This window comes from Schistocerca piceifrons, chromosome 4, assembly GCF_021461385.2.
Source record: "Schistocerca piceifrons isolate TAMUIC-IGC-003096 chromosome 4, iqSchPice1.1, whole genome shotgun sequence".
In the NCBI taxonomy this organism is placed as follows: domain Eukaryota; kingdom Metazoa; phylum Arthropoda; class Insecta; order Orthoptera; family Acrididae; genus Schistocerca; species Schistocerca piceifrons.
Window position 1 is genome coordinate 426,390,131 of NC_060141.1, and position 26,887 is coordinate 426,417,017.

General features: G+C 38.6%; 1 protein-coding gene and 1 pseudogene across 1 annotated transcript in view; one reads left to right on the forward strand and one right to left on the reverse strand.

The window, feature by feature from the left end:
• The window catches only part of LOC124795363 (alpha-aminoadipic semialdehyde dehydrogenase-like), a 128,532-nt gene that overhangs the window by 57,841 nt on the left and 43,804 nt on the right, over positions 1–26,887 (reverse strand). Inside the window, exon 3 of the mRNA XM_047259365.1 lies at positions 10,450–10,667. Coding sequence (XP_047115321.1) covers positions 10,450–10,667 — 218 coding nt within the window. The remainder of the gene's footprint in view (positions 1–10,449; positions 10,668–26,887) is intronic.
• Positions 4,299–4,415, forward strand: LOC124796525 (annotated as a pseudogene).

The following is a 26,887-nucleotide window of genomic DNA, read 5'->3' on the forward strand; positions in this document are numbered from 1 at the left end:
CTTTCAAGACACTGTCCATTCCGTTCAGCTGTTCTTCCAGGTCCTTTGCTATCTCTGACAGAATTACAGTGTCATCGGTGAACCTCAAAGTTTTTATTTCTTCTCCATGGATTTTAATTCCTACTCCGAATTTTTCTTTTGTTTCCTTTACTGCTTGCTCAATATACAGATTGAATAACATCGGGGATAGACTAAAACCCTGTCTCACTCCCTTCCCAACCACTGCTTCCCTTTCATGCCCATAGACTCTTATAACTGCCATCTGGTTTCTGTACAAATTGTAAATAGCCTTTCGCTCCCTGTATTTTACCGCTGCCACCTTCAGAATTTGAAAGAGAGTATTCCAGTCAATATTGTCAAAAGCTTTCTCTAAGTCTGCAAATGCTAGAAATGTAGGTTTGCCTTTCCTTAATCTATTTTCTAAGGTAAGTCATAGGGTCAGTATTGCCTCACGTGTTCCAACATTTCTACAGAATCCAAACTGATCTCCCCCGAGGTGGGCTTCTACCAGTTTTTCCATTCATCTGTAAGTAATTTGCGATAGTATTTTGCAGCTGTGACTTATTAAACTGATTGTTCGGTAATTTTCACATCTGTCAACACCTGCTTTCTTTGGGATTGGAATTATTATATTCTTCTTGAAGTCTGAGGGTATTTCACCTGTCTCATACATCTTGCTCACCAGATGGTAGAGTTTTGTCAGGACTGGCTCTCCCAAGGCTGCCAGTAGTTCTAATGGAATATTGTCTACTCCCAGGGCCTTGTTTCAACTCAGGTCTTTCAGTGCTCTGTCAAACTCTTCATGCAGTATCGTATCTCCCATTTCATCTTCATCTTCATCCTCTTCCATTTCCATAATATTGTCCTCAAGTACATCGCCCTCGTATAGACCCTCTATATACTCCTTCCACCTTTCTGCCTTCCCCTCTTTGCTTAGAACTGTGTTTCCATCTGAGCTCTTGATATTCATACAAGTGGCTCTCTTTTCTCCAAAGGTCTCTTTAATTTTCCTGTAGGCTGTATCTATCTTACCCCTAGTGAGATAAGCCTCTACATCCTTACATTTGTCCTCTAGCCATGCCTGCTTAGCCATTTCGCACTTCCTATCGATCTCATTTTTGAGACGTTTGTATTCCTTTTTGCCTGCTTCATTTACTGCATTTTTATATTTTCTCCTTTCATCAATTAAATTCAATATTTCTTCTGTTACCCAAGGATTTCTACTAGCCCTCATCTTTTTAGAGAAAATATTGATAACTTCAGACTTTTTGCAGATTCAGTTACCTATAGTACAGTATTATCTTAAGAAAGCTGCACAATGGTTGAGTCAGGTACTTACACACATTCAAAATGGGTGGTGCAAGGGTTGGCACTTTGCTTTAAATATTCTGAAATGTAAAACATGCACTTCACAAAATGAAAAAAGTGTAGTATCTTACTACTACAGTATCAATGAGTTGCAAGTAGAATCAGCTAACCCATAAAAATACCTAGGAGTAAAAATTTGTGCATATATCAAACTGAATGAAACAATGGAAAATCCAGGATGGAATAATGACGGTACTATGAAAAGGAAAGAGTGCTACTCATTGTATAGGGGAGCTGTTGAGTCACAGAGCTAAAAGCCTATTCTAATAGGCACATGAGCACTGTCTCTGGCTACTGAGGCCACACTTAGTGACTAGAGACAGTGTTCAGGTGTGTGTACATTGCATGAATGTGTGTGTGTACTCTCTACTTTAAAAAAAGGCCTTTCGGCTGAAAGCTCAACATGTATGGCCGTCTTTTTGTTGTGTCTGCCTGTGACTCAACATCTTCTCTATATGGTGTACTTCCTTTTCATAATATTGTTGTTATTAAACATCATAATGACATAAGTTCAATCATAGATAATGCAGGTGGCAAGCATCAATTCACTGGTTGGACAATGGGAAAATGCAGTCAGTTACAAAGAACACTGCTTACAAAATACTCATGCAACCCATCCTAGAATATTGCTCAAGTGTATGTGACCCAAACCAAACAGGACTAACAGAGAATATTGACTGTACATTGGCCCCATAGGGCATCATAGACAAAGTTAGACTAACTATAGCAAGCACAGAGGCACTGAAACAAACATTATTCCCACACTCCAAATATAAATGGAATGGGAAGAAGCCCTGGTCAATGATATATGGGAAGTAACCTGTGGCATGCAATTCACATTGGTTTGAAGAGTATGGGCTGAGGTGCAGACTTGAGAAATTTATCATAGAGAGGGTTCAGGACTATCAGATCAAGGATCTGTGTCAAACTGAGTTTTATTCTGAAAGATAAAATAAGTTTCTGGTCAATTCTTGATGAATATTCCTTCTTTAGCATAACTAACCGCTGTTTCATGTAAATACGAGGGCCGTTCAGAAAGTAACCTCCGGTTGATTTAAAAAAATACACCAAGTTAAATAAAAATATTTTAATATATACATCTTACAACTACATCTTTGCACTATTTTTCTACATAGTCTCCATAGCGATTGAGGCACTTATCGTATCTCTTCACAAGCTTTGAAATTCCTTCTGCATAAAAATCACCCGCTTGTGCCTGGAGCCAGCCTGTGACCGCATCTTTGAGCTCTTCGTCATCATCAAACCGCTGTGACCCGAGCCATTTCTTCAAATGCATGAAGAGGTGATAATCACTTGGCGCCAGGTCTGGGCTGTAAGGTGGATGGTTGATAACGTCCCACTTGAAGGACTCAAGAAGGGCTGTTGTTCTGCGAGCAGAGTGAGGACAGGCGTTATCGTGCAAAAAAACGATACCAGAAGTCAGCATACCACGGCGTTTGTTCTGTGTAGCCCGTCGTAAATTTTTTATTGTTTCACAGTACACGTCTTGATTAATGGTCGTACCACGTTCCATGAATTCAACCAACAACACCCCTTTGGCATCCCAAAACACCGTTGCCATCAGTTTTCTGGCAGAAAAATCTTGCGAGGCTTTTCTTGGTTTGGTAGGCGAATTTGAATGTGCCCACATCTTTGATTGTTCTTTTGTCTCAGGGTTCACGTACTTAATCCAGGTTTCGTCACCGGTCACGATTCTGTTTAACAATGGTTCTCCTTCATCCTCATAACGTGACAGAAAGTCTAATGCAGAGGCCATTCTTTGAGTTTTGTGGTGGTCGGTAAGAATTTTGGGCACCCATCGTGCACAGAACTTACGGTAACCCAATCTTGGTGTCACTATCTCATACAAGAGAGTCTTAGAAATCTGTGGAAAACCAGTAGACAACTCCGACATTGAGAAACGTCGATTTTCACGAACTTTTGCATCAACTGTCTGAACGAGTTCGTCAGTCACCAATGATGGTCTACCACTCCTCTCTTCATCATGAACGTTTTCTCGTCCACTTTTAAATAAACGTACCCATTCACGGACAACTCCTTCACTCATAACTCTTGGTCCGTGCACGGCACAAAGCTCACGATGAATAGCTGCTGCAGAATATCCTTTGGCTGTAAAAAACCTTATGACAGCACGCACTTCACATTTGGTGGGGTTTTCTATTGCAGCACACATTTCAAACTGCCACAAAAACTAAACTAGCGCAGGTACGACGTTCACTCAACCACGGCTTGATGCCAACTGACCTGTTGAGTGCGTGAACGCACAGATGGCGTCGCTACTCCCCCCACAACCCGCACTGTGACCAATCGGAGGTTACTTTCTGAACCGCCCTCGTAATTTAGGATTAAAGGAAACCACACACACATACACACACACACACACACACACACACACACACACACACACACACACACACACACACACACACTAACATGCTTGTGCCCTAACATAGTGTTACTAAATGCACAATTGCATGGCTGCAATTTGGCAGGTGGACTGGATGGGGTGGCTGTTGTGTCAGACTGGATGAGTAAAGGGAGAGAGAGGCAGGAAGAGGGGTTGGGGATGGGTAGTTAGCAGCTTGGAGGAAGGTAGCTGGTTTGCCGACTAGGAACATGGGAGGGAGGGGTGGCATATATATGATGCATGAATGCTGAAGCTAGTTGTGAGTGGTACATAATGAATGTCATGTGGAGATGTGAACTGGGAAGCAATGATAGGACGGAGAAAGGTGAAACTGTTTTAGGAGCATGTGGGGACAGTGGGTTAATGAAGACTGAGGCTAAAAGGGTTATAAAAGATGAGGTTATGTTGCAAGGATAATTCTCATCTATGTAGTTCAGAAGAGACAGTAGAGAAGGAAAGGATTCAGATGGCCCAAGTTATCAAGCAGCCATTGAGCTGCTAAGGCAACGGCCTTGCCACAGTGGATACACCGGTTCCCGTGAGATCACCGAAGTTAAGCGCTGTCGGGCGTGGTCGGCACTTGGATGGGTGACCATCCAGCCGCCATATGCTGTTGCCATTTTTCGGGGTGCACTCAGCCTCGTGATGCCAATTGAGGAGCTACTCGAGCGAATAGTAGTGGCTCCGGTCAAAGAAAACCATCATAGCAACCGGGAGAGCGGTGTGCTGACAACACGCCCCTCCTATCCGCATCCTCAACTAAGGATTATTCGGCGGTCGGATGGTCCTGATGGGCCACTTGTGGCCTGAAGATGGAGTGCATTGAGCTGCTGTTGTGCCACTGGGTGGCCAACTTTATTTGTGGTTGCAGTTTGACAGTGGCCATTGATTCTGATGGACAGCTGGTTGGTTGTCATATTGCCATAATAAGAGCATTGCAGCAGAGTTGGTATATGCTATGGTTACTTTCACAGTTATTGTTGCCTCTGATTGGGTAGGAAGTGCAGGGTGGGGGTACTGGGCAGGTATTGCACCTGGGTCTTCCACAGTGATATCCCTGTGGTGTGGTTAGGAGTGGTGTAAGGATGGACTATGATGTTATGTAGATTGGGTGAGAAGCAGGGCACATTACGAGGGATGAGAAGGATCTTGAGTACGATGTCCCTTGTTTTGGTGGACTTGCATCCGGGAGGACAACGGTTCAATCCTGCGTCCAGCCATCCTGATTTAGGTTTTCCGTGATTTCCCTAAACTGCTCCAGGCAAATGCCAGGATGGTTCCTTTGAAAGGGCATGGCCGACTTCCTTCCCTGTCCTTCCATAATCCAATGGGACCGATGACCTCGCAGTTTGGTCTCATCCCCCAAACAACCCAACCCAACCCCTTGTTTTGGGGCATAATTATAGATAATCAAAGTCCTGGTTAAGGATTTGACTCATTTGTTCCAGTCCAGGATGGTACTAGTGATGAGAGAGGTGCTCCTTTGTAGTTGATTTTGGGGGGAATGGTGGGAGAATTAGAAGTGTACAAGAATATGACATGATAAATCTATTTGCAGATTAGGTATGTGAGTTAGGTCCTCTGCGGAGACCTTCAGCACTCTGGGCAAGGGAATTTTCACCCCTGTAAATATGCCATACATAGATCAAGGTTATTTGGAAGGGATGGCAGCTGTCGAAATGCTTATGCTGTTGGTGGTTAATGGGTTTAATGTTTACCTACCAACCACCAAAAGTACCAGCGTTTTGACAACTGTCAATCTTTCCACACCAAGGAATGGCAGCTGTCGAAATGCTTATACTGTTGGTGGTTAATGGGTTTAATGTGGACCTACCAACCACCAAAAGTACCAGTGTTTTGACAACTGTCAATCTTTCCACACCAAAAAACCTGTCCCATACAACCTCAACACCTGTGGACTGCATGTCTGCAGTGATGAGAACTCCCTTGCCCAGTATAGTGAAGGTCTCACAAGGACCTTCACAAACATGTGCTACCTCCTGAACTAAGTCTACAAGCGGATTTCCCTTTCGCCAAGGCCTTATCATTCGTCATGCTCTGAAATAAGGGGCATTCTGCCAACGATCCTTTCCACTGCTAATAAGTCTGTATTCCATAGCTGATACAACCTGCAGGATATCCTAGTCCATCCCTATGCCTCTCTCACTCCTGATCCATTACCACTTGCCCACACAGTTCCTGCTCCATTCTGGTCACTGGCTTATCCCCCCCATCAGAGGCAAGGCCACCTTTGAAACCAGCTATGTCATATATCAGTTCTGCTTCAATCACTGCACAGAGTTTTATGTCAGTATGACAACCAATCAGGCATCCACCAGAATAAATGGCTACTGCCAAGCTGGGGCTGAAAATAAATTCAACAACCAGCAGCTGAGCTGGGGCTGAAAATAAATTCAACAACCAGCAGCTGAGAACAATATGCTCAGTTTCAAAGGCTGCTTCACAACCCTGGAAATATGGATCCTTGCATCACCACCAGCTGTTCTGAACTACACAGATACGAGATACCCTTGCAACACAAACTCCTTGCCTCAAACTTCTTTAACGCACAGTCCTTCCTCTCACCACCCAACAGTTTCACCTTCCTCTCACTTATCATCTCTTCCCAATTGACATCTCCATGTCATATTCATTGTGTGCCACTCGCCACCAGCTCCAGCATCTGTGAAGCACATGCCTAGCCCATACATCTGCCACCCCTTCCTCCTGTGTTCCTAGCCAGCAAACTGACTGGCCCCCTCATAGCTGCTAGTTAGCCACACAGGTTCAAACTCACATGGGGACTTCTAGTAACATGCCTTTGGTTTGTTGCCACACCACACCGCTTGAAATGGTGTAAGTTTATCAGTCCATCATCTTGCTTTCTTATTGGTTGATTTTTAGTCTGTTGTGTTTTTACTTCATAGTTAACAGAAGCTGGTTTCAGCACAGTGTGCTTCTCACTACGACCTCTCAAGTCTACTGCACTCTTTGAATTGTGTTGTATATATGTGGCATGCATTCTGATTGTGTTCTTCTCACGTCCATAATACTGGGTGCAGTAAATGATTTCAAATTTGTTTTTGTTTCATATAAAGTAGAAATTACTTTCATTGTGTGGTGGTCTGTGGACTTATGCGTATCTGTTATTGCCTACAAATCTGAGTGTGAACTGCTCAATTTAAATGCATTGCATATTGATCATATTCTATGTTATTTTTGTTCATATATGTTTTCCGTACTTTCTCATATTTAATGTAGAACTCCATATTTGCAGGTTTTAACAGTATTGGTAGTCAGACTTATTATGTCTTGCCATGGAATGATTATGTAACTCTGCTTTGAATGATGTTGCTTCTTGTCATGGAGTGCCATGCATTTCACAGTGTCTTACAGAGTTTGCATGTGAATCTAGATGAGTAGGCCCTATGCTTTGTAGTCTCGGTGACTAGACCATTCTTTCTTGAAATGCTAAAAATGCAAAAGTAGTTACACAAATGTTTTCAAATGTTATTAACTGGTACCACAAATAGTACATTTTAGCACAATATACTTAAAGTGCATTTAAATCAAATAATTCACACATGGATTCATAAGAAGGAGCAGATAGACATGAGTCCATAGAATACCATATGACTGATGACATCAGCAGTTTGGTCCCATAGACCTTACCACAATACCGTATGATGAAACCAGTTTCTATTTCATATGAAATAAAAATAAATATGGAATCATTTACCCCACCCACTATTGTGTACAAGGACAAAAATTAAGTAGAATACAAGCAAAATATTTAAATTGAAATTCAAAAAGTGCAATACACACAAGAAGGCCATAATCAGGAATATAATTTCCACTTGATAACAGCCACATGGTCAAAACTGCAATTTTGTGTTTTACAAATAAATACACTTTTCCACCAGACTAGCAGACCCATACATAAAGCACAAATGAAAAATATTATCATTTAATAGTCACATTTTAAAAAGCAATAATATGGATTTCTGTGTCATATTCCTTGAATTTAAAGTTCACTGCCATGGCCACTTGTAGCACTACTCTCACTCTCTGTCTCCATGTCAAAATATGGGCCTTGCACTTCTAATATTTCTGATATTTTGGTCTTCTGTGATTGCCCACTGCCAGCCCATCTTTCTTCCTCCTGCCTGTTTCTCCCTCTACCAAACACAACCCCCTTCCTGCCCAGGTCACCTGCTGAACCGCAATCACAGCATTGTGCATCCAGCTAGCACTATAGTTTGTATGGTGGACACCCAGTGTGTGTGTGTGTGTGTGTGTGTGTGTGTGTGTGTGTGTGTGTGAGAGAGAGAGAGAGAGAGAGAGAGAGAGAGTGTGTGTGTGTGTGTGTGTGTGTGTGTGTGTGTGTATGTATGTATGTATGTGGTGAGGGGGGGGGGGGGGGGGTTACTTGTGTACACTTTGTGCATGTACTTGAACTCTTGAACTCTAGCTCGGGAAAGGATTGATTCCAAAAGCTATCAAGCTTTCTTTCTTTTCTGTGTGTATGTGTTGACAACTCAACGGTTCTGCTATTTTGTGACTGGTGCCCTTTAGTCTTAAATTATTGATATTCTACCAGAGCATACCATATTTAATCTCTGTCTCAGGTAGTACTCTTTAGAAAAATGCGAGAAAAGTCTCTGTAATCTTTCTTCCTTGGCAATCTTTGACAGAAATTCACTGTTTTTGCACAACAACCCATTGTCAGAAAAGTTTCTGCAGCTCTCCCTCTCTTTTTGTTCTGTCCATATTCATAGGATACCATCTGAAGTATCATAAGAAATTTATGCAGTCAGTCTTTTTTTCTATGTACTAAATTAAAAATTCATGCAGAATATGATAATTCTCATAACACACCTGCTAACTTTTTCCACTGATCTAAACAGATTAGTATGCTAACCAATCACTGACACATATTTATGCACTAACAAATATTCCGTGTAACATAAAACATGAATAGCCTAGTACATGTTATCATTTCAATCCTCTGTCAAGGAGTAACCCTTACAGATCTGTATTGTAATTTTTATTTGTATGTGACAGCAGCACTTTGAATCTTTAATCACCAGAAAATTGCAGTTTATGTTTGCCACAACCTTTTAAGACTGACATATACATACACAACTGGCCATTAAAATTGCTACACCAAGAAGAAATGCAGATGATAAACAGGTATTCGTTGGACAAATATATTATACTAGAACTGACATGTGATTACATTTTCACGCAATTTGGGTGCCTAGATCCTGAGAAATCAGTACCAAGAACAACCACCTCTGGCCGTAATAACTTGGATGGCGCGTACAGGTACAGCTGCCCATGCAGCTTCAACATTATACCACAGTTCATCGAGAGAAGTGACTGGCGTATTGTGACAAGCCAGTTGCTCGGCCACCATTGACCAGACGTTTTCAGTTGGTGAGAGATCTGGAGGATGTGCTGGCCAGGGCAGCAGTCGAACATTTTCTGTATCCAGAAAGGCCCGTACAGGACCTGCAACATGCGGTCGTGCATTATCCTGCTGAAATGTAGGGTTTCGCAGGGATCGAATGAAGGGTAGAGCCACGGGTCGTAATACAACTGAAATGTAACGTTCACTGTTCAAAGTGCCGTCAATGTGAACAAGAGGTGACCGAGACATGTAACCAATGGCATTCCATGCCATCACGCCATGTGATATGTCAGTATGGCAATGACGAATACATGCTTCCAATGTGCGATCACCGCGATGTCGCCAAACAAGGATGCGACCATCATGATGCTGTCAACAGAATTCATCCGAAAAAATGACGTTTTGCCATTCGTGCACCCAGGTTCGTCGTTGAGTACACCATCGCAGGTGTTCCTGCCTGTGATGCAGTGTCAAGGGTAATGGCAGCCATGTCTCCAAGCTGATAGTCCATGCTGCTGCAAACGTCGTCGAACTGTTGTTGTCTTGCAAACATCTCCATCTGTTAACTCAGGGATTGAGACGTGGCTGCACAATCCATTACAGCCATGCGGATAAGATGCCTGTCATCTCGACTGGTAATGATACAAGGCTGTTGGGGTCCAGCACGGCGTTCCGTATTACCCTCCTGAACCCACTGATTCCATATTCTGCTAACAGTTATTAGATCTCGACCAACGCAAGCAGCAATGTCATGATATGATAAACCGCAATCGCGATAGGCTACAATCCAACCTTTATCAAAGTCAGAAACGTGATGGTACACACTTCTTCTCCTTACACGAAGCATCACAGCAACGTTTCACCAGGCAATGCCGGTCAACTGCTGTTTGTGTATGAGAAATCGGTTGGAAACTTTCCTCATGTCAGCACATTGCAGGTGTTGCCACCGGCGCCAACCTTGTGTGAATGCTCTGAAAAGCTAATCATTTGCATATCACAGCATCTTCTTCGTGTTGGTTAAATTTTGCATCTGTAGCATGTCATCTTCGTGGTGTAGCAATTTTAATGTCCAGTAGTGTAGGAAAATGTGTAAACTGTAAATTCTGGCATAGCTCATACATTATACATGTTTTGCCATACAATAAAGTTACAGCTTCTTGCCAGTTTGTGTGCAGAAAACAATTTAATTCACTATAACTGTCAGACAGGAAGCTATAATACTCCTGAAACTGAAACTTACCATGGCAATAGCACTGTTCCAACCATATACTGCTACAGGAGAGTTGAATGCACTAATTACTCCAACAACACCCCATGGATTCCATTTTTCAATCAGAAGATGTCCCTCACGCTCAGATGGAAAGAGTTTCCCAGCAAACATACGTGACAAACCAACGGCATAATCACATATATCTATGTATTCTTGTACTTCACCAATTGCTTCTGGCAGTATCTTCCCTAGAGATTTGAAGAAGCAAACAACACTGATTTTAGTCATTGATTTGATATGCAAAAGCTATTGGCAATGTTCAAGATCAGAAAAAAAACTGTAGCTGTATGTGTGTCTGGCATGATTATAATTATATAAACAATCTGAATTTGTAAAAATAACATATTTTAAATATGTAAATAAAAAGCACAGTCTATTCAGCTGGCACAATAGATCCATACAGGGGTATGTATACTCTAGTTAAAGCAGGTTTTGCCCCAAAGGTAGCAAAAGTCTTAGTCTTCTTTATGTATCTTTTGATGTTTAGTCAGTTGTTACCTTTTTACCTTTACTCCTAAATTAAATAAAACATAGTGTAATTATGGTGTGCCAAGTTAGAGCTTTTTAAAGTAAACAAACCCACCACAGAGAATTTCTAAAAATTTTCTGTCAGCACAACTGGCATAAAATGTCATCTTTTAAAAATATTATAGATATATTTTTGTAGATAGAATGATGTATTCTGTCAAGCTTCATCAATTATGTATTAAAGAAAAATTATCACATGTCAGCAGATGTTCAAGCTGGTTCACTATATGTGATTTACAGAATGTTTGTTTCACATCTGTAATAGCAAAAGATTTTGAGACACCTACATTCAAACTGATTGGCAATGAGTGCCAAGTACAACTGGCAATCACTTAAATTTTTGAGTTCAGATGGCTTGTATTAAGTAGAGGCAGGAATTGTTTTCCTTTACAGATCACCTTGTTGAAATTTATAATAGGGTGAGATGTGAAAAACTGTACATCCTTTGCAATGGACTGTTTGTGTAGTGAGGCCCTTACATTTTACATGATTGAGGTTTGGTTAAACTTAGAATTACTACCAGTGATGTGAAAAAAAACTGTTGTTGTGTGAGAATGTTTTGTGAAATGTTTTATAATTGAATTAATCAGCAGGCAGAGAACATTTTTATTGAAGTTTTAAGTTTTAAGGAGAGTTTTATCACTTTATCACTATAAGCTTTTATTTTTCAATCTAGTAACTGTATTCAATCATTCATACATTCACATATTGTGTTTTGTTAATCCCATGATTTTGGAGAGACTTAGGGATATGGAATGAGTTGGCTGTCAGATCGATTGTAGTAAAGAATATTTAATCAAAATTTATAAACAGTTAAGATTCAGTTGTCTTATTAATAACCTGAATGTGCAGTATTACTGTTCCACAATAGTGATTCCAAATATCTCACAATCATGAATCCAGTAGCAATCAAATTATATGTATTACCCTTCACAAAGAATGTGTACCAATAAGATCTGTAGTGTCTTTAGTTTCAGCACCTAGCCATAAATTAGAAAAAAATTAGATCCACTAATAAAAACAAAAACTAAATTTCAACCAAAATTTGGAATACCTAATTCACTTGCTTTAGTGAAAAAAGTAAGATGTGCCCATTCCACCTAGTGAAAAACTAGCCTCACTGATGTTAGCAGCCTGTTTTCCAACTTTCCACTTGCAGAGGCAATAGAAATTTCAACAGAATTGTTACATCATGTCAGAACAAATCCAGTGGAGACAGAAGATATAAAGATGGCAACTGGAACATGCTTAAAGCAAAATTATTTCCAATTTCAACAGCTCTGTAACAGTAAATTAGATGGATTAGCAACGGAGTCACTGCTGAGCCCCGTATTAGCTGAAATGTTTATGGATTATTATGAACAAACATTTTAGATAAAAAGCCTCTAAGTTTTAAAATATGATATTTGACTAGGGATGTGGATGATGTACTGCACTTTTGGACAGGGACCAGTAGACAATGAAATAAATTTTTTCAACATTTGAATTCACACCATAGTAAAACCAAATTTACAATATAGTTGGAATGAAATTCTATCAGCTTTTTATACCTCACCATTGACATCAGTAAGCAACAGCATTTATTTAAGATGTACAGGAAAGTAGCTACAACAGGCCCAGTAATACCTACAAATTCCCCTCATCCCATAACACACAAACATGCAGCCTTCCATTCCATGGTGCTTCACCTACAGTATTCTGAAAATAAACTGAAAATAATTAAAGAAATACCATGCAGCAATGGTTATAATTCTATACTAATTGACCACATACTCAGCAAAAAGGAGAGATGGAGGATAACAGCACTCCTTTATCCACTTCAGACTGCACAAAACAACCCTGATAACAAATAGACCCCTGTTATATGTGGGTAGAACTTCAAAGGTTTTTTGCCAGTAAACTAAAATCAAGGTAACATACTCCAGCTTTTTACACTAGATATACTGCTGCCCACCTTCTGTTCAACAGTAAACACAAGATTCCATCTTCAGAACAGAGTAGAATACATAGAATTTCCTGCCATCTGATTGGCAAATTATACGTCGCTCCGTCAGGTAGGGCTATAACTAGTAGACTGACTGAGCATGGAAGGAGTTGGAGACTGAAAAAAAAAGATTCCACCTTTACTGAACTTGCTCAGAATGAATGTCATTCAAATGATGTGAAATGTTATGTTCTCCATAAAGAAACTAATGGTAGAAAACGAACACTACTTGAAATTCTGGCCATTAATAATCACCAATCAAAGAATCCTGACCTGGTCCTTAATGACCACACACTTCCATTATTCACCCTTATCAAAATAGCAGCAACCAGTTATTATTTCTCTTACCATTAGGTAATAGGCTTGCTATAACTGTTCCACAGCCACATTCCATACTTCTGTCTTGCTCTCTCCACCCCTCCCCTCTTTTTTGGTCTATTCATCACATTCACCCATCAAATGGAAAGACTTGCACCTGGTGAACGGTCTATCTGATGAGAGGCCCTAGTCACATGACAACCAGTTTCCAGAATGAAATTTTCACTCTGCAGCAGATTGTGTGCTGATTTTGAAACTTCCTGGCAGATTAAAACTGTGTGCCGGACCGAGACTCGAACTCGGGACCTTTGTCTTTTGTGGGCAAGTGCTCTACCAACTGAACTACCCAAGCATGACTCATGACCTGTCATCATAATTTTACTTCAGCCAGTACCTCGTCTCCTACCTTCCAAACTTCACAGAAGTTCTCCTGTGAAACTTGCAGGACTAGCACAATATAACTTCTGCACAATTTCAGTGCAGTAATGTGATCATTGTAAATAAGTATTATAGTAGTTCTATTACATGTTTATTACCTTATAAATTAAAAAAAACTTTTTTTTATTTTAAATTCAGTGCATTAGTATTTGTAAAATTATTCTTTCGTATAGTGTTCATTAAAAAAAATGGATCTGTGGAAGTTACATTAGCTTATTTGTTTCAGTTGTAAATATTTATCATGTATTGTTGTTTTTCTAACATGTTCTACATCCTGGAGGACCTCCTCACTATGGATCAATTGGAATGAAAGTAAATCTAATCTAATCTGATCTAAACATAATTGTTACTCTGTGTGCTCAACACTTTGAATTTTAGAAGGCACCTTATTCTGGATTTATTCATTTTTGGAAAGCTAGTTCAGCATGCAAGTCAGTGCATGCATGTATTGCTGCAGATCTTGCAAAATATATCCTGTACTGGAATGGAATGAGCTGAAAACGAAATTTCACGTACTAGACAGAAGAAAAGAGTTTAAAACTCACTGTTACACATCGATAGAACCTGCTCTTCATGAGCATCTGAAAGTGACAGTTACATCAACAGTATCAGTGTATGAAGTAGAGCAGTCTTTCTCTAGCATTAAGAAAATATGCAGATTTCTTTAGTAATGTAGTTAAATTAAGAAAGTATTAAGCCTGCACAAGTAAACCTTAAGAATATTACATAAAGTAAAGTAGCCTAAAATCTTGCAAAGATCTCTACAGAAATCTTACAGCCTTTGCACTTACTTACCAAAACACTTAGGCCTAATCTTTAATGCTATCTGCAGTTAATATTACAAATTAATTTAAATGAAAAGAAACATGTACACCAAAGTACAAGACAAAAAATAATCTTGATGTAAACTTCAGTTTTATTTCTTTAAGGTACTACACCGTACTATACTACACTGTATTCTGCAGGTCACTGTGAAGTGCATGGCAGAGAGTACTTCCCATTGTAACACACATTAGGGCTTCTTCTCATTCCATTTGGATATGGAGCCTGATTCTTGAAACTTCGTAAATTATGTTTTGCCAGATAACTTACTTCTATATTGAAGTTCAGGTTTTTTGACTTGTGCGTGATGCACTCCCATGCATCAAACAAACCTGTGACCACTCATGCTGCCTGTCTTTATAAATGTTAAATATTCCCTATTAGTCCTGGTCTCACATACTTGAGCAATGCTCTAGAATAGGCCACACAAGTGTTTTGTAAGCTTCTTTTTGCAGGCTGGTTGCATTTTTCAAGTATCCTACCAATAAATTAAAGTTTGCCACCTACTTTACCTATCACTGAGCCTATATTATCATTTGATTCCATATGCCAACAGATTGTTACGCTAATATATTTGTAGGAATTGAGTGATTCACAATTGTGACTCATTGATATTAATGTCATAGTATACTGTTTTTTTTTTTTTCATGAAGTGCACAACTTTACATTTCTGAAACCTTTAAATAGTTGCCAATCTTTGAGTTGGACCTGTCAAGATCTGATAATATTTGTGCTGCTTTTTCAGACAGTACTTCATTATGAATAACTGCATCATCTGTGAAATGTCTCAGGTTACTACTAATACTGTCTGACAGATCATTAAGACACAACATAAACAGCAAGGGTCCCAACATACTTATCCGGTGTATGCCTAAAGTTACTTCTACACCCTTTAACAATTTTCCATCCAGAATAACATGCTACATCCTCCCTAATGAAAATCCTTGATTCAAATTCGAATTTTGCTTCATACTTTGCATTATCTTACTTACGTTAGTAAGAGTTGGTGTGGTACTGAGTTAAATGCATTTCAAAAGTCAAAAAATTATCTACCTGTTTTTCTTGATCGACAACTTTCAGGATTTCATGTGATAAAAGTGCAAGCTGGCTTTTGCATTTTGCGTATGATTTCCATGACCCTTCTTGTAGATGGAAGTGACTTACACTTTCTTCTAATAATGGGGCACAATTTTTTTGAGGTATCTATTGTTTTTTGTGCTTAAAAAAGGAACTGATTCAGCCACATATTCAGTACTGAATGTACTAGGGATTGTATAGGGCCCTGGAGCCATCAGTTTTAGCAATTTAAGCTGTTTCTCAGTGCCACTGACACTAATATCTGTCTCATTCATTTTTGTTGTGCATGACAATGCTCCTGGAGTTTCCTTTGTAAAGGAACATTTGAAACTGAAGTTCAGTATTTCTGCTTTTGCTTTGCTACCCTCAGTTTTAGCTCACATGGCATCCATGAGTGTCTGAACACCAATTATAGTTGCACTAATTGCCTTGACACGTTGTTTGCATTGTTAGCTGCCCCAAGCAGACGACAGGCTTTGTTGGTGCTTTATAATTTTTGCAATTTTCACTATAATAAATTGATGCTAAAATGTTCATCTTCAGCAACCTAGTGCAGAGGATGTCACAAATTCAGCCCAGTAAACAAGCGTATTTTGCACATTTATTTTCATATTTATACCACATTCCAAATTTTCATTAAGTGCATGTGACAGATTGATCTGATTTGAAATTTTAGATTCTAATATTATACTCTTTGTTTAGTTTTCCCACACTCTTCTATTGATTGTGTCATCGCTTGTATGTATTGTAATGTATTCTGTTTTGAAAATTTGATAGTGCCTTGCAAAATTAGTACAATGTTGTCAATTATAAAATCAATTTGTGCTTCTTAGAAATTTGAGACAGTGGTATCCTCATTCAAAAACAATCATCCCATAATTTCATTGTGCATTAATGTGATAAAAATATATTTTTGAAAATTTTCAGATTCTTGTTGTACCATCATCATTGGATAACTTATGAAAAATCATCAACATTAACATCAATTTACTTTGAAAATAAGCATGTGATTTAATTGGAATAGTTTTCCAATGCACATCACTGTGAATCAAATACAGTGAATGGTAAAATTCAACTAAATTAATTTTGAAAAGATGCTTACCTGTGTGAATGTAACTTAAATATTGCCTGGGTTGTTGTGAATAATATAGTAACCAGACAACTTTTTGCACACATCAAACTATCACTAACTAGTCAGACTCTGCCATTGGACCATAAATAATGTACAATGATAACAATATTTCATAGTTAGAACACATACACAACTAAAATTATAATCAAAAATTATGAATGTTCAGTGTCCAAGAACAGAATTTAGTTCTACAAAATGTAGTAACACATAAATAGAATGTTAGTAGACATATCTTCTCAGTATGAAAATTACTGAAATACATTGTTCAAAAGAATTGGAGGAACACATATATCAATGTCTGGTATGTTGAATTTATTTTGATATAGGTGGTATCTGTGGTCATATTGCATGGCTCACAAGCCATGTACTTTCAGTGTAAAATCATTCACCATCTGTTGGCTGCTATGCGTTACAATATAAGGTGACTCCTCAGAAGGAAGAGAGTACTAGTGCCCCAGTGCTTTCTAGTGAGGTTGTCATTTATGGATGTTGTATTCAACCAGTCGCATGCAGTGTGGTATCTTAATGCAATGCAAGTTGCAAGTGTGCTCTGTTTGATCCAAAAGGATGGGTAATCTGTCATGTTGTTGCAGATGACAATGTCTCTCCATCTGTCATCTGTAGGTTGTGGATATGCTGCAGAGAGGCAGGTGAGTATACAAGGTGTGTTGAACACGGTCGCCAGTGCCTTACAACCCCACATGAAGACCAACATCCAGTCATCTCTGCATTGCCGCATCGTAACATTACAACCAGAGCACTGCAAGATGATCTCAGAAGGGCTGCTGGAGCCGCTGCATCATATCAGACTCTAATGAACAGGTTACAAGAAAGAAATGTATGATCCAGACATCCTGTTCAAGTACCACACTTGACAATACATCATCTCACAGCTTGCCTTCAGTTCTATTCCCTTGTCGATTGGCAACTTTGTCACTGGCGAAACCTGTTAGTATTCACAGGCAAGTCCAGGTACCCTCTGATGCAAGGTGATGGTGATGTTCATGAGCGGAGACACATGGTGAGTAATACCTCTCAAATGTTGTCCAGGAAACTGACAGATTTTCAAGGTTTTGTGATGATGTGGGCTGGCTTCAGGGTTGACAGCCATATGGATCCTGTCATTGCCCATGGTCACCTTACCACTAGGCAGCACAACGAACAGATCCTGTTGAACCATGTGGCGGTTGCAGAATACTGTGATGGTCCGGAATTCCTTCTAATGCCAGGAACCATGCAGGGATATTTTGTGAAGCCTGGACATTGAAGTAATGGAATGGCCCACATTGAGTCCCCAACTGAACTCCATTGATCATATGTGGGATATTCTTGATAGACACGTTTGTGGTCATCCTGTTCCATCACAGACTCTCCAAGAACTCTCATGGGCTCTCATTGAAGAATGGGAATGGATACCACAGGATGACCTTGTAATAAAACTGGTTATGATGAGATAAATGTACTAACTGATCTTGGATCATATGAAATGATGGATTCCAGAGTTGAAGACTGAAAACTCAGAAATCCATTGCCATATAGCTATATGAAAATGTATAAACATTAACATATGTAAACACTTAATGTAATTACATTGATGATTCTGGACTTATTAGAAAGACAAGCAATGATAAACAATTATTTGTACTTTATTTTTAAAATGTATGTTTCAAAGATGACTTTGCACAAATAGATCAATATATGATAGTATTTTCTTTTCTACATGTTGTCAGAGGCAGATCTTTGAGTTTGAAGTTGTGGGGTGGAGTACAAGTTATGTGTGTTGTATTAGCATCATGGTTGATGTTCATTTTTATTGTGAAGTGAAATGACTGATAACTTATGTGTTCAACACCAGAAAGTCCACCAGTGTTCGTATTATGTAACAAAATGAGGCGAAGTGTCTTCTAGACCAGTATAAAATGCTACATTTTAGAATGGACTACAATTACCATTTATGCTATTGCATTCCTTGTGATGATAATTGATATCATTGTGGTTACTATGTTCCCTCAAGTTGTGATTATAATGCTGCCAGTATTTATTACTACCTCTTTCAAAATGTATGTGCCTTTTGTGATTGTATTTCCCTGTTTTTTTTTCCAAAACTCTATCTAATTTATTTAAATATTTCAAAAACTGGTCTATCATGTTGTATGGCCCACAGACAAGGTCCCACTGCACCTCAGCTGGTAACCTCATTTTTAAAGCATCACTCTAGGTAAGTACATCAAAAGGGTTGCTCAAATGAGCTAATTTTTTAGTTGATTTTGCAAAATTGTTTCATGATAATATACCCTTCCCTGTAATTTGGTCCATTGAAAAATTCACTTCTTATTCTACCTTGTTCAATCTCTGACCAAAATCTATCTAAAAATCCTTTCTCAAAATCAGCATAGGTTGTGTCATCTTTAGTATGCTGATTAGCCCATTGTAATGCTTCACCTTCCAGAAAGTTCTTAACATTCTTGAATTTTATAATATCAGTCATATTAGACACAAAATTATCTCTACAGTGTGTAAACTAACTTCACCTGAGAAGTTTTTTATTGGAATCCTGCAAAAAGTGGTACCAAAATTGTTTATAATATTTCTGTTAACTACATCACTGGACAATACTTCACCATTTTTGCACAGAACAGAAACACTACTGTCTAGGGTGCTGGTTTCGTTGTTACTTAATAATACGTTTTCTGTGAATTTGCTGTCTACTGTCTTCACCCTTTCAACAGAATTACTTTCAACAAGTGCCAGTTTGGTTCAACATTAGTTTTGAAAGGTAAAATTCGACTGTTTGCACTTTTATCAACAGTTCTTATTTCCTCATGCACTTTTTTAAAGCATTTTTTTATATCTTCAATTATCTCATATTTGACTTTTTCGACTTCAGTGTTAAATTTAAGTTCAATTTCTTTCATTTTATACTCAACAGACTCTACTTGAAAATCTAATCTATCCGTTTTTTGATCAACATCATTTTCATTTCTCAGTCGAAATTATTTTCACAGAGTCTAAATTCAACTGCTTCCCTGATGACAGAGTCCCAATAGTTTGAAGCGTGATAAATATACAAGTAGGATAACAACATACAAAAAAAAAAAAAAGCTAGTGATTCTCACATCAAAGATTATTCCTGTTCTTACATTAACACTGTTTCACAACTTCATAGAAATAGCAAGTATTTAAATGTGAGCAATTATACATATTTATTATGTCAGGGAAATATTAACTGTGCTTTTATTGTCAATGATTAATAAACTCTTCAATACTGTGAAAACTACTGCTCAATAACATGTTTTTTAATTCTCTTTTAAATATGTGCAGTTTTGGTATTATTTTTAGTTCTTTGGGGAGAGCACTGTAGAGGAGTTTGGGTTGGTATAGTACACTTTTGTGATACATAGCTCTTTTATGAATTTCTCTTTAAAAATCATTCCTATTCCTTGTTTTGTACTTGTAAAATTCTCTGTTTAATGTAGTAAATTCCTCGTGTTCTTTTAAGAAACATATGCTTTCATGTATGTATAAGGATGGTAGTGTCATGATTTTTAATTCTTTGAAAGCATGCCTACAAGAGTCTCTATATCCTGTACCTTTTATTATTCTGACTGCCTTCTTTTGTAGTCTAAATGAATGTTTTGTTAAACTGTTGTTCCCCCAAAACTGTACACCGTATCTTAATAAACTGTGCATGAATGAGAAATAAACACATAACACTGTTTTAATATTACATGAGCTTTTAAGCTTTCTAAGTATATAACATGTTTGACTTATTTTTTTGTTCAATGATACTACATGCTTTTCCCATCTTAAGTGTTCATCAAACTATACTCTCAAGAATTTAGTGTATGATGCTTGTTCAGTCTTACACTTACCCAGTCCTACTGTAAGGTTAGTTTTTATTTTATTTGTAATATGTCTGAAGTTGATCCATGTTTTTTTTTTGCATTCACAATGAGTTTGTTTCCATTAAACCATCTGTCTGCTTCGTCTGTTGCTAATGTGACTTTTTCCTGGAAGTCAGCTTCACTATTTGCTTTAACAAACAAACTTGTATCATCAGCAAACAGTACTGTCTCTGCTTCAGATAGTTGACTTGGTAGGTCATCGATAAATATTAAAAGCAGTAATGGCCCTAATACAGATCCCTGGGGTACTCCGTACAAAACTCTCTCGAATCTTGATGAATATGTCCTATTTGCATGGCTTATCTCCACCTTCTGATACATGTCTGACAGATATGATTCAAACCATTTGTTGGCAACTCTACGTATCCCATAGGCATATAACTTCCTAAGCAGTAACTTATGGTTGATGACATCAAAGGCCTTTGATAAGTCTAAAAACAATCCACAATTTAATTCCTTTCTATTTATGGAATTTAGAACAAGTTGCAAAAAATTGAAGATAGCTGTTTCAGTTGATTTATTTTTACGGAAATCATTTTGTGCATTAACCAATATTCTATTCTTAATAAGAAATTTGTCTAGTCTGTGATACATTATCCTTTCTATTATTTTTGAGAAACCTGACAACACTGATAAAGGCCTAAAGTTACTTACATCATATTTATCACCGTTCTTGTAAAGTGGCTTTATAGTTGACATTTTAAGTTTTGATGGAAACACTCCTGTCTTAAAAGATTCATTTATTATTTCAGTGAGATGTGAGGCTATGTTTCTTGCACTTTGCTTAATGACTTTGTCAGGAATCCCATCACACCCACATGACATTTTATTTTTTAACTTATTTATATCATTTAGTACCTCTGATTCAGTTACTGGATAAAGGGACATTGTCATTCATTCATGGGGATTTTTACCTAGCTATTGGAATTGCATTTAGTTTTAATTAAATTTATGGCTATATTTGTGAAATGTTTGTTAAATATGTAGACAATCTGAAGTGGGTCCTTAACAGTTTTATCCCCACTTTTAATGACAAAGCTGTACTCTTTTCTTTTGTGTCTACCTATATTTTTATTTATTACCTCCCAAGTTGACTTCATTTTGTTGTTACCTTTCTCAAAATATGAATCATTATCAAGCTTCTTAGCTGCAGTGACATTTCTTTTGTGGTAGTTTTGGGAAGATGTGTGGAAAACACCACATCATTGCTCACAAAATAACTGCAATTTCTTAGCAATCAGACACTAAAGGACAAAATAGTAATAAAACTGGTTGTGGACTCCACTTGAAGAGTGGTGCCTTTCCTACCTAGGTGTATGCATTCTCATTTTCTGATGCACTCTGTCCTAACTCTTTCTGATCTGGATTCTGTGCCCACTGTGCTGTCAATTTTTTTTTTTTTATTCTCTTCTATCCAGGATCTATCCTATTTTATGTGACCACAACTTCTGTAGATGATGACTGAAGCATCTGCTATTTTGTGCATAAGAAATTCTTGCAAAGTGGGGACAATAAATAATTTTTATTGTAGCATATTTTTGTATGCTGAGTGTTCAATGTGCTGTATGAAAGTTAAATTTGGAAGTAAGAATGCTTTGTTATCCATTCTGGATGATAAATTAGAGGCAACTGTGGAGTTTGGTAAAATGAATGTGCCCTGTGGTGATAAGAGGTTAATGATGCCAATAGTAACAATATTGAAGGAAATAAAGTGGATTTTGATTCAGTGAAAGTCAGTGATTACTGAGTAGAGGCAGGATGGCCTGAAGCTGGTGTTTTTATAGGTAATAATGCACAAAAATGAATGTTTACTCCAATAAAGAGGTGAAAATTTAGAATGAACAGGCAATAGTTCCTGTGTCATATGTTGTGGTTGAAATGATAAGACACAAAAGGGTGCTTACTTTAAAAAAAAAAAAAAAAGAGAGAGAGAGAGAGAGAGAGAGAGGTTTATGTGGAGGATAAGGTGTTGATGTTTTTATGACAGCTGAAGTTGTAAGCAATGTAATATAGCTTAGTGTTGTAAGTTCCGTTGCATGTCGCATGAATGTAAGTGTTGAAGAGACACATTTATTTTGCTTAATCATGTAAAAGTGAGATGGAGAGAGAATTGGATCCTAGTAATTGGATAACCAAAAAATAAACAAATAAATAAATTCAGAAATGGGGCTTACAGTCTGATGAACACTATTTTCCAAAGTGACATACCTGATGATGATGATGTTGTAAGGTATTATGAAGGACATGTAGATATTGGTGAAAAATATAAAAGACATTGTAAAATGTTGTTGCAAAATCATTTCATGTGTGTAGTAAAAGAAGTAAGTTCCTAATGACATACATTACTTTTGCTCTGTGATCTAAACTACACTCCTGGAAATTGAAATAAGAACACCGTGAATTCATTGTCCCAGGAAGGGGAAACTTTATTGACACATTCCTGGGGTCAGATACATCACATGATCACATTGACAGAACCACAGGCACATAGACACAGGCAACAGATCATGCACAATGTCGGCACTAGTACAGTGTATATTCACCTTTCGCAGCAATGCAGGCTGCTATTCTCCCATGGAGACGATCGTAGAGATGCTGGATGTAGTCCTGTGGAACGGCTTGCCATGCCATTTCCACCTGGCGCCTCAGTGGGACCAGCGTTCGTGCTGGACGTGCAGACCGCGTGAGACGACGCTTCATCCAGTCCCAAACATGGTCAATGGGGGACAGATCCGGAGATCTTGCTGGCCAGGGTAGTTGACTTACACCTTCTAGAGCACGTTGGGTGGCACGGGATACGTGCGGACGTGCATTGTCCTGTTGGAACAGCAAGTTCCCTTGCCGGTCTAGGAATGGTAGAACGATGGGTTCGATGACGGTTTGGATGTACCGTGCACTATTCAGTGTCCCCTCGACGATCACCAGTGGTGTACGGCCAGTGTAGGAGATCGCTCCCCACACCATGCTGCCGGGTGTTGGCCCTGTGTGCCTCGGTCGTATGCAGTCCTGATTGTGGCGCTCACCTGCACGGCGCCAAACACGCATACGACCATCATTGGCACCAAGGCAGAAGCGACTCTCATCGCTGAAGACGACACGTCTCCATTCGTCCCTCCATTCACGCCTGTCGCGACACCACTGGAGGCGGGCTGCACGATGTTGGGGCGTGAGCGGAAGACGGCCTAACGGTGTGCGGGACCGTAGCCCAGCTTCATGGAAACGTTTGCGAATGGTCCTCGCCGATACCCCAGGAGCAACAGTGTCCCTAATTTGCTGGGAAGTGGCGGTGCGGTCCCCTACGGCACTGCGTAGGATCCTACGGTCTTGGCGTGCATCCGTGCGTCGCTGCGGTCCGGTCCCAGGTCGACGGGCACGTGCACCTTCCGCCGACCTCTGGCGACAACATCGATGTACTGTGGAGACCTCACGCCCCACGTGTTGAGCAATTCGGCGGTACGTCCACCCGGCCTCCCGCATGCCCACTATACGCCCTCGCTCAAAGTCCGTCAACTGCACATACGGTTCACGTCCACGCTGTCGCGGCATGCTACCAGTGTTAAAGACTGCGATGGAGCTCGGTATGCCGCGGCAAACTGGCTGACACTGACGGCGGCGGTGCACAAATGCTGCGCAGCTAGCGCCATTCGACGGCAAACACCGCGGTTCCTGGTGTGTCCGCTGTGCCGTGCGTGTGATCATTGCTTGTACAGCCCTCTCGCAGTGTCCGGAGCAAGTATGGTGGGTCTGACACACCGGTGTCAATGTGTTCTTTTTTCCATTTCCAGGAGTGTATTTTGTTATGTTTTCTTCAAAGTACTTCAAATAACTCTCTGTTGATTAAGATGTTTTCATTTGGACATAGGACACTACCAATCAGTAATATTTCACTAACTGAAAACAGATTTATAAATCTTGGTATATAAAGGAGTAAGAACAAGATGTTTTTGTGCAGTGGTTACTAACAGACATTTGTTGATCACAGTATTTTTGGGTTTTTCAAAATGCTTACAGACATTTTCACGAAACACAGGTTCTACTGTCATGCCACGATGAGAAAATCAATGAATGTATTTTTATGTCTAAGAACAGAGTTACAAGTAGGAATATTTGTTATGTGAACCATCTGTGGCATCTGCTAATAATCTGAGAGCTACAGAATAAGTAAAAGGACAGACTTTGTAATTGTTTTAAATATTTGTAAGAAAAGAACTTTGTAAAGCCAAATTTTGCTGTTGTCCTCATTTGAATTAAGTAATGATGCTAAGGTAGTCAAAAATGTTGTATATCATGTCATGAAGAGCCTATGAATATTGATTTTTTATATTCCAAGTATTGTTGGCATACCTAGGGGCATTTTTTTATCTAGTTGAGACCCTATGGACTGTGTGGTAGCAACCAATTTCATTTTAGTGTTTAGGTCCTGTTCTTGTTTCATCTTTGACTTCCTGCCAGTAAATTCTGAGCCCATCAAGAAGTACCTGTTTATGCTCTTCGGACAAAGGTCTTCTCCGTCTTTTGGATTTTGATGCCATTTTAAAACCTTGGTAGTTGTTCACCAATCTTCTAAATTTGTTCCTGCCAGGAATTTCTCTCTCTGAGATACCAATCAGCCTAAGATCTCTTTCACATTCTTTGAACCATTTTGGCCTTGTTTTCTTGGATTGGATGAAACTCCATATTCTTTTTGTTAGTCGATCACTGTCCATCCTCATGAGATGACCGTAAAATAACAATACCGAGTTTTATTATTTAGTATCAAAATTTTTCTCACATTTTATGCTTTCAAAATTTCCGAGGGACAATTCTAAAAAAACCAATTGTGATGAGGTAAATATACTAACCAATCTTGGATCATATGAAATGACCGATTCCCAATTTGAAGACTCAAAACTCAGAAATTCACAGACATGTAGCTATACAAAAATGTATAAACATCAACATATATAAACACTTAATGTAATTACAATGATGATTCTGGACTTCTTAAAAAGATAAGTAATGATAAAAAATTATTTGTACTTCATTTTTGAAATGTATGTTTCAAAGATGATTTTGCACAAATAGATTGATATATGATAGTATTTTCCTGGCCACATGTTGTAAATCTTGAGGTAAATCTTTGTCTTTGGGTAGTTATTAGTATGAGTTAGTAGTGTGAGGATGGAGTACATATTATGCGTGATGCGTTACCATTGTGGTTGATGTTGATTTGTATTTTGAAGTGAAATGACTGATAACATATGTGTTCAACACCAGAAAGCCCACCAGTGTTCATATTATTTAACAAAATTAAACTGAGCATCCTCTAGACCAGAATGAAAAGTTACATTTTAGATTGGACTACAAGCCTACAACTTATAACAAAGAGGAAAAAATGAAAGATGAGTTTTATGAAAACTGTTTATTCAAATTCTACCATTGCTGTATCTCTCTGCAGTATGTCACTATCTCAGCATGCCAAGTGCTGTGAAAATGTGACAAGCCACTCAAATCATTAACTTACTTCAAAATTAATAAATCAACTTTGGGCTCCAAAAGGGTGGTGTCAGTCAGAACCTTCACAGTCTTACACAGAGCATGCCACATTTGTGTCAGGCAGTGATAAACACTCATGGAGGGCATATGCTTTATTGAAGCTCTCAAAGCCCAAGGAAAAGCAACCAGGGTGATTGGATGAATGATTGTTTCCACTTTGTTTTCAACACCTGTTGGACATTTCAGTTCTTTTCATGCAAACAATCGAGGATGTAATGATGTTTTGTTGTGCACTTAATTTGTGAAATATAAAGGTATAAATTAAAACATATACAGTCTTCAATTATTGCTCTGTGGAGTATGGCAATCATGTTCAGCTAATCTTCTTTCATAAACAATCCTGGTAGGACATTTCTAATATCCATTTTAATTTCATAATTGTTTTCAGTAATAATATCCTCAAAGAATCTTCAGCAAATACTGAACAACTTAGTGCAGATAAATAGTTAATGAATGCACTGTATAAATTTCTAAGCTGGTTGCATGTTATCATCTTATGTTCTAGAATGTGCTACAAAGCATTTTCACATAAAATAATAATAACTAGACATCTAGTGGTATGTCCCTTAAGAGTAATTAAATTTGCAAAGCCGGTAAAACATCAAAGCTATGAGCGACAAAAGTTAATATTGATTACGAAACGTTATTCTATTCATGACCTAAAGATGG